Raw genomic sequence first — 8,935 nt, forward strand, 5'->3', positions numbered from 1 at the left:
CACACATATGTTTGCTAACTAATGTGTTTTTGAGAATGACCTTTTCGGAAAAATGAATCGTGTGCTGAATATAGAACATTTCTAATGCCATCGACATAAAATTTTATTAGTATGGCGTGCATTTGATTCATGTGATTTTCCGAATGTTTGTTTTTGACAAATGGTGAGCGATCTTACACGATCGTTATACAAGCAAACATCACCATAAGGGTATCTTATCCATTAAGTAAAATGGGAAAAATTCAGCATGCGTAAACAATGGGAAGATGTTCAAGTTCGCACAGACAAAAAATAACTCAAAAATTATGGAGGCATAATAGTGGCGCGGAGCTGTTACACGTGTTATGTACCTACTGGGCCGGTTTTAGTGTCGCGTGAGTAGGTGGGCTGGTGGGTGATTAATAATGTTTCGATGGGCCCACGTGAACCTGTATATAGCTTCACATTTATTTATTTATTTTATAATTTCATTTTGAGGTTCCCACAAAACAAAACAAAACTTTGACGGTGAGCAACTTTTCTATGTCGCTAAGCTATGTGTGCAACGGGTCTGCATGGATGGTCTGGAGGAAGTCAAATTAGGGTAAGCTGATCTCCACCTGATCTTTCACTTCAGGCATATTTTTGTGCTAGAGCTAGGGAAAGTTGTGTCTGGTGGAGATATCGCTGTTGTAGAAACGGTCGTTGTTTCAATCCTTGAGGCTCACCTGGACCGCGAAAATATCATTTCTTCAGAACCCACAACTGGCGTCTGGCGTCATGGGTGAAGAGCACTCACGCGAGTGGCATCACCTTGAAGGTGCTGCGCTACATGGAGACGAGATTGGCTCATACAACGATGCTAGTGAGGCCGTTGTTGATTCAAACGATATGCCTCCTAAGGGTATGAGCGATGCAACCGTCAGAAATGATGGAGATGCAGAAGGCATGTTCGTATCCAACTCAAAAGGTTCCTGCTGGACTAGAAGGTAATCACGTTGATAAGTTCTCTTAGTAATGTATTTTTCTGGCTCGTAGATAATAGCTTGTTTTGGAAACATTTAGCCATCCATCCAAAATGGTCGGAGTACTTGGATGAGGATTGAATATCTATTATTTTTTAGAGTGTGCAACCAGAAAATGCTCTACTCTCTGACAGAACTTACTAAATGCGTGTGCAACATGTTGATGAACTTAGTCAAATCACTGTGCCTACTACGCTATGAACATGTCTGACCGTTTGATGGCGACTCGTGCGAGCTACACTGTACAGAGCCCTCTACATGAGCTGTCACTGTTGATTTAATAGCAATACGGTAGATTGGAAAATGCTTGTGGCTTAAATACATCATATACATGCATGCGTGGCGTTGATCAATAAAATGAGCTACGGCACAGATACCGGCCAGGTAGCTCGGCCACCAAACGGCATTTCCGCTCTAGTTACCCTATAGTAAGGTACATAGTATATGGATACTTATTGACACAACAATGGCGACGTACGGCTCTCTCTCGCTCACCCAACTTGCCCGGGCTAGCGAGCTCGACACCGCCGCCCCGTCACTTTGCAAGTGCTGTTGTGACCCTCCGTCGGGTCCATATGCTCGTGCGCTGTCGTCGCTGTGTCATGCCGCCGCTGCTGCTTCTGCATGCCCATGGTCGGTCCGTAATGTAAACATGCACATGCCTGATGACTGTTACCTGAAATGTGACACTTATTTGTTGAAATACTTATGTCATGATTTGGGATTGCTTGTTTAGAAGCTTCCTGATATCATGTCCATCACAAATCATGTTATAATAATATTCCCCAATAATTAGTTATGAATTAAACCACTTATTTGTTTGGGCATAAAACAATAGTGGTGATACCTCATCCTATACGGTAGTTTGTCATTTTGGATGAATGAATCAGCAGACGTTCAATTGGTTTTTTACTTATAGCTGGCTGATGATTAAATGTAGAGTTTGCAAGAACAACAGACCGTCTCGGCACACGTCGTTCGATCGTAAATCCTACGCTGCCGCGAAGGAGGGGTTTCTGAATCACATGAGGACCCAGTGGCTCATCAAACCACAGATCGCCTCGGTCGGTTCGTGTTGTTTTGTTGGCATTACTAATGAAGAAGTCCTCTACATAGCAAACACCAGCGATTCATGTGATGTCCCCGGGATGGTTGAAAGGGCGTCAAAGACATTAAGGCGGTTCAGATGTCATCCGAACATAATGCGAGCTGCTATAAGGGATGAGCTAAGGCAGGTACACTCAAATGACCACGAATCGTTGCCGTGAAGCACAACCTTTGGCGCATAAAGGGAATTATTCAGGTATTTCGTTTTCTTGGCCTCTGTAAAATTGACGATGTCTCTAAATACTTCTCTGTGTAAACCTGAGCCGGGAGTTTATTTGATAAATGTTTCAATTTGCGCCGCATTTCATGGATTATTGATGCCAAGAGCAGGCCATTTGTACAAAGTCCTAAGATCGATGCCATCTGACATATCTCACATAATAATTGCTCATGCTCTGTTTTTTTTTCTTTATATCCAGGTTTCCGTAATAATTGGCCACACCTACCTAAAAATTTCAGAATTTAACCGTGAGCCCCTTCGGGCCTGGTTATGTATTCGAAGGCCCTTCCATAAACCAATTCCTTGTCCAGAACCATTCATTGAAGAACATAGACCGTGTGCAGAATATCAATTTGTTATATTTGCATCAGAGAGACATTTTTCGTTAATTCCTACCAACCCTCTCTCTCTCGTGGCATGCGGGTAGTAAAATTATAAAATTGTGAACATTTTCCGTTAAACCGCAAACATTTTTCAAATTTTGAATAAAATTTTGAAACATGAATGAATTTCAAATTCGTGAACAGAATCATTAAATTGTGAACATTTTCCGTTAAACCGTGAACATTTTTCGAATTTTAATCAAATTTTGAAACGTCAACATATTTCCAGTTCATAAAGAAAATTATAAAATTATGAACATTTTTTATTAAACCGTGAACATTTTATGAATTCTGAATAAATTTTGAAACATGAACAAAATTATAAAATTGTGAATATTTTTCGAACTGTGAACAAGTTTTGAAACCATAAATATTTTTTGAATTGTGAACAAATTTTGAAAATCCAAAACATTTTTTAAAAAGCCAGAACATTTTTTGAAAATCCAGAACGTTGTAGCTGGAACTGGATGTAGTTGGAACTGGGCCGGACCATCTCCGGTTGCTAGCATCACTGCCCCTGTGCGAAGCCCTGACAATTCGCTGCAACGAGCGACGAATAGGGTTTTTCCACGATCAAACCTTGCCTTGTAGAAGAGAGTGATAGAGAAAGAGAAAGAGAAAGACAAAGAGAGAGAAGATCCACTATGATCTGCGGACGGAATTCCCTATTTGCCGCATTTCAGACAAAGAGAGAGAGAAGATCCCGTAAGGTAATTCCTTGTAGGAGCTCCCCTGATTGCTTCACTGGAACATTCTATTCCTCGCTCGCTGCGTGAAATAGTAAATTTTTTCTGTGAAACCGTACCCTTTTGTGCTTCCAGGCCGGCCAATGTATGTCGATTATGGAAATATTCTAGTCGTATTTTTATGTGTTTTCTCTGTCAGTCTAATGTGCCTTCTTTCATTTTAAATTTTATTTATTTATTTTTTATTGCCATTTCTTTTTTCCCTTTGCAGTTCATATTGTTTCCATAACTTTTCCTTGATTGTTTTCCCTTCTTCCAGGTCTCTTAATCATTCTAGATGAAATAGGTTAAATTAAACCGTTTGCATAGGACTGTGTGGCTGGCTGCATTGATGACTAGCTTAATCGTTCTAGATGAAATTGGTTAGAATTACCTGGAGCTTCGCTATCTCAGAAAATCTATCATACAAGTCTGTTTATGCCTAACTCAAACGTAATAGCACACACGTCCTCCTCCCTTGCATTGTATGTAGGCACTATATAATATACCGCCCAAGACATTAACATCTCCTTCTATCCCTTGGAGCATAAGAGTGATGACTGATGGGACGAGTTGGCCGGAATTGTGTCGATCCGGCTGAAGTAGTGGTCGTCATAGCGGTGCCCGATGGGGTTCGGCGACCATCTTCCTCCTCCTGGTCCCAGTCGTCGCCATCGACCAGATCTCTTCACCACGACCCCTTGCACCACCTCGCCGTCACCTCCTCCATGGGGGAGCTATGGGAGGAGTGCCTGCGGAGGGCCACGGAGCTGAAGCAGGCCGTCACCAACGCCCTCTTCTCGATGGCTGGAACGGCCCCGTCGTCCGCCTCCCGCTGCCCACCAAATACCAATCGCCTATACCCCGTGAGAAAGCATGTGACTGAGAATACTACATCCCTTCACACTATCTCTGCTCGATCGCTAGTTCGCTACCATGGGTCGCTCTCGATTATTTTATTTTATTTTTTGAGAATGATTACTGCCTGCTGCTAGGAGATTCAGATTGGTGTAGGTTACAAATGCGAGGGTCACATAGACATATATAAAGTGTATCATTTTTTAAAGTGTAGGTTCTATAAAGTGTATTCCTTTTTTAGCAATTGGCGCTCATTTGGATTGCAAGATTAGTATGTCCAATCACGGAGAGAAGGCGCGCCCCATCCTCTAGTTACCCTATATATACGGTAATGTGAGGTTAAAGATCCTCTCATTTCAGCATGCATGTGAGGGAGATGTTCCGATGCAATTCAAACAGGTGAGTTGAGACTCAGAGAGAAAGGTAAAAAGTTTACTTCTCTTTTATTTATAGATTTTACAAGAATATCAGTTAAAAAAACAAGAAAGATGAATACATGTGAAATCGTGAACGGAGAATCGGTTAAATAAATACATTTTCAAGGGGCCGGGGGCGAGCAAGACAGCTTGCATGCGGCACGGCATTTGTCATTTGTGCCATCCTTTGAGCACTGCTTGAAGCATTCCATGTCTTCCTCTATGGCTTTCTTGTTGGCGGGTGTGGCGATGATGTAGCAAAATCTTGCGGCCATGTAGGGGCAGTCCATGTAGCAGTGGTTAGAGCAAGCACCATCACTGCATGCCTCGTTGCAGTCCCTATTGCATTGGGCAGAATATACATAGGTCGTCGTGTTGCCGGGGCAGCCGCCATGCTTGTCGACGGATTCTTTCAGGACATCCTGCCCCCCTGACGTGGTCAGACCATTGAAATTACTCACCTTTTGACCGATCGAGGAGAACTCGACAAACAAGTGCTCGATTTTGGCGACGCTGCTGGCCTCAGTGCCGCAGGCCTTCTCGACCATGGTGGTGCACGCGGCGTCCTTCTTCTCGCCTTTGCCACAGAGCTTGGAGTACTCGCTGAAGCAAGTGGGAGGAGCCTTCTCTTCCCCCCTGGCCACCGGCACCGATGATGCAACCGCCGCCACAAGGAGTGTGGCGATGAGCAGGGGCCTGACAATGCTAGCATTTTGCTTTGCGGCCATCTTGCAGTCGATTTCTCTTTGTGACGGACGTTGAATGTTGGTGTTGATTGAGATGCTAATCGTTGCATTATATTTATATATAGGTGAAGGTATGGCCCATGATCTGGTGATGTGAATGTGAGGCCATGGGCCATTAGAGCTAATACATGCCAAATTTGTTGCATGCATTTCTACAAGACCGGCCAAAGCGCCCACCCGACGACCGAGCACCACCGAGCTGCAATTTAGCAATAAAGGCATGCATATATATGAGCAGTTTGGATTTTCTACTTATTTCTTTTAAGAAAGAGCCTTGGATTTTCTATAGACGGAAACCAAGCAACATGTGTCGCTGCTTCATTAAGCTTGCTAGTCTTCTCCCACATCAACACACCCTTCTTTACGGACTATGACTGCCCCCAACCGTGAACCGATGTGACGCTCCTCCTCTCTTGGATGAGACATCCTATTCCGTGCCTAGGCGCTCACCCATTTATGTGTATATGAAAAATGTTTGTTACCCATATGAAAAAAATGTCAATCATGTATTAACGAATTGTTATCAAAATTTGAAAATAATCATTCACATATTTGAAAATACGTGAATTGCCTACTTGAGGTATGGCAAATGTATAACCAAGAAATGGTCTTCACATATTTTTAAATTTTCATAGTTTGATTAAAATTGTTCATTGACTAAGAAATTGTTCAAGTCTATGTGTATAAAAACATTAAAAAGGAAATAGACATCTAAAATTGAATAAGAAATGAAAAGCGGAAATAAAAACATGTTTCATGTATTTTAAAAATGTTCATCGTATTTGTTTTCAATGTTCCTCGCGTATTAGAAAATAACATGGGAAAAGGAAAAGGGTATAAAATTATAGAATATAAAATGGTAAAGAAAAAAACAACAAATAACCAAGAGGAAAAGGAGGAAACAATAAAGGGAGAACAAAAGAACCGGCGCAAATAGTCCATCCGGTGAAAAAAAATCACCAAATTTGAAAAAACATTCATCCAATTTGAAAAAAAATCATTGAATTTTTAAAAAGTTCATCAATTTTGAAAAAGAAACTCATAGAATTTTAAAAAACTGAAAAATTGCTCACAAAATTGTAGAAAAAACCATCGATTTTGAAAAAAAAAGTTCATCAAATTTGAAAAACAAATCATCCATTTCGAAAAAAGTTCATTAAATTTTTTTAATGTTCATCGATATTGAAAGCAAACTCATTATATTTGGAAAGAATATTCATTTGATAAATAGTTCAAAATTTGGAAAAAAACAATTCATCGCGTTTGCGGAAAAAAAATTCGTCAAATTCGAAAAAAGAATCATCTATTTTGAAATAATTGATCGATTTAGAAAAGAAAATCCATTCAAACGAGAAAGAGAGAAAAAAGGAAAAGGAAGAAAAAACAGAGCAAAACAGTTCCTAATAAAAAAGAAAATCTGAAAAAGAAAAAAATTATAAGAAGAAGAATAAGAAAATACAAAAAATAGAAAAATAAAGGACAAGATATAATAAGAAAAGTGTGTACAAGAGCACACGAGGAGAAACCGGTGGAGAGGTTGGCGCTGTTGGGTAATGTAGCATAAATTCAAAAAAATTCCTACGCATGTTCAGATCTTCCTATGGAGAGACCAGCAACGAGAGAGGGGTAAGAGCATCTTCGTACCTTTGAAGATCGCTAAGCGGAAGCGTTGCTAGAACGCGGTTGATGGAGTCGTACTCGCAGCGATTCCGATCTAGTGCCGAACAACGGCACCTCCGCGTTCAACACACGTGCAGCCCGGTGACGTCTTCCGCACCTTGATCCAGCAAGGAGGAGGGAGAGGTTGGGGAAGAAGACCAGCAACACGACGGCGTGGTGTTGGTGGAGAGACGAGGTCTCCCGGCAGGGCTTCGCCAAGCGCCGACAGAGAGAAGGAGGAAGAAGTGCAGGGCTGCGCCTAGGGAGAGGGAAAATCGTGTCCTCCAAAGGCCAAAAGTGCCCACTATATATAGGGGAAGGGGAGAGGGGGTGCCACCCCTAGGGTTCCCACCCTAGGGGGTGCGGCAGCCCTCCGAGATGGGGGGAGTGGCGGCCAGGGCAAGGAGGAGGGGTGGCGCACCCCTCTGGTGGGCCTAAGGCCCACCTTAGTTAGGGTTCCCCCCCTTCCCCCTTTTTCTGGTGCACATGGGCTGGGTGGGGGGCGCACCAGCCCACTTAGGGGCTGGTTCCCTTCCCCACTTAGCCCATCTAGCCCCCCGGGGTCGTCACCCCCCTTCGGTGGTCCCCCGGGACCACCTCCGGTGGTCCCGGTGGTCCCGGTACGTTACCGGTGATGCCCGAAACACTTCCGGTGTCCGAAACCATCCGTCCTATATATCAATCTTTACCTCCGGACCATTCCGGAGCTCCTCGTGACGTCCGGGATCTCATCCGAGACTCCGAACAACTTTCGGTAATCTCGTATAACAATTCCCTATAACCCTAGCGTCATCGAACCTTAAGTGTGTAGACCCTACGGGTTCGGGAGACAGGCAGACATGACCGAGACACCTCTCTGGCCAATAACCATCAGCGGGGTCTGGATACCCATGGTGGCTCCCACTAGCTCCACGATGATCTCATCGGATGAACCACGATGTCAAGGATTCAATCAATCCCGTATACGATTCCCTTTGTCTGTCGGTATAGAACTTGCGCGAGATTCGATCGTCGGTATACCTATACCTTGTTCAATCTCATTACCGTAAGTCTCTTTACTCATTCCGTAGCACGTCATCGTGTGACTAACTCCTTAGTCACATTGAGCTCATGATGATGTTCTACCGAGTGGGCCCAGAGATACCTCTCCGTCACACGGAGTGACAAATCCCGATCTCGATTCGTGCCAACCCAACAGACACTTTCGGAGGTACCCGTAGTGCACCTTTATAGTCACCCAGTTACGCTGTGACATTTGATACACCCAAAGCACTCCTACGGTATCCGGGAGTTGCACAATCTCACGGTCGAAGGAAAAGATACTTGACATTAGAAAAGCATTAGCATACAAACAATACGATCTAGTGCTAGGCTTAGGATTGGGTCTTGTCCATCACATCATTCTCCCAATGATGTGATCCCGTTATCAATAACATCTAATGCCCATGATCAGGAAACCATGATCATCTATTGACTAACGAGCTAGCCAACTAGAGGCTTGCTAGGGACACATTTTGATCTATTCATTCACACATGTATTACTGTTTCCCGTTAATACAATTATAGCATGAACGATAGACGATTATCATGAACAAGGAAATATGATAATAACCATTTTATTATTGCCTCTAGGGCATATTTCCAATAGTCTCCCACTTGCACTAGAGTCAATAATCTAGTTACATTGTGATGTATCGAACACCCATAGCATTATGGTGTTGATCATGTTTTGCTTGTGGAAGAGGTTTAGTCAACGGTCTGCAATATTCAGATCCGTGTGTACTTTACAAATATCTATCACTCCACTGTGGACATGG

General features: G+C 43.0%; 1 protein-coding gene across 1 annotated transcript; it reads right to left on the minus strand.

Moving 5' to 3' along the window:
- Positions 1-4,724: 4,724 nt before the first annotated feature.
- Positions 4,725-5,484, minus strand: LOC123429031. Its single transcript, XM_045113100.1, has one exon. It carries the CDS (start codon positions 5,439-5,441, stop codon positions 4,836-4,838), a length of 606 nt encoding a protein of 201 aa, XP_044969035.1. The 5' UTR covers positions 5,442-5,484; the 3' UTR covers positions 4,725-4,835.
- Between the last annotated feature and the right edge of the window lie 3,451 nt (positions 5,485-8,935).

The sequence above is a fragment of the Hordeum vulgare genome, chromosome 2H (genome assembly GCF_904849725.1).
Source record: "Hordeum vulgare subsp. vulgare chromosome 2H, MorexV3_pseudomolecules_assembly, whole genome shotgun sequence".
NCBI classification, from domain to species: domain Eukaryota; kingdom Viridiplantae; phylum Streptophyta; class Magnoliopsida; order Poales; family Poaceae; genus Hordeum; species Hordeum vulgare.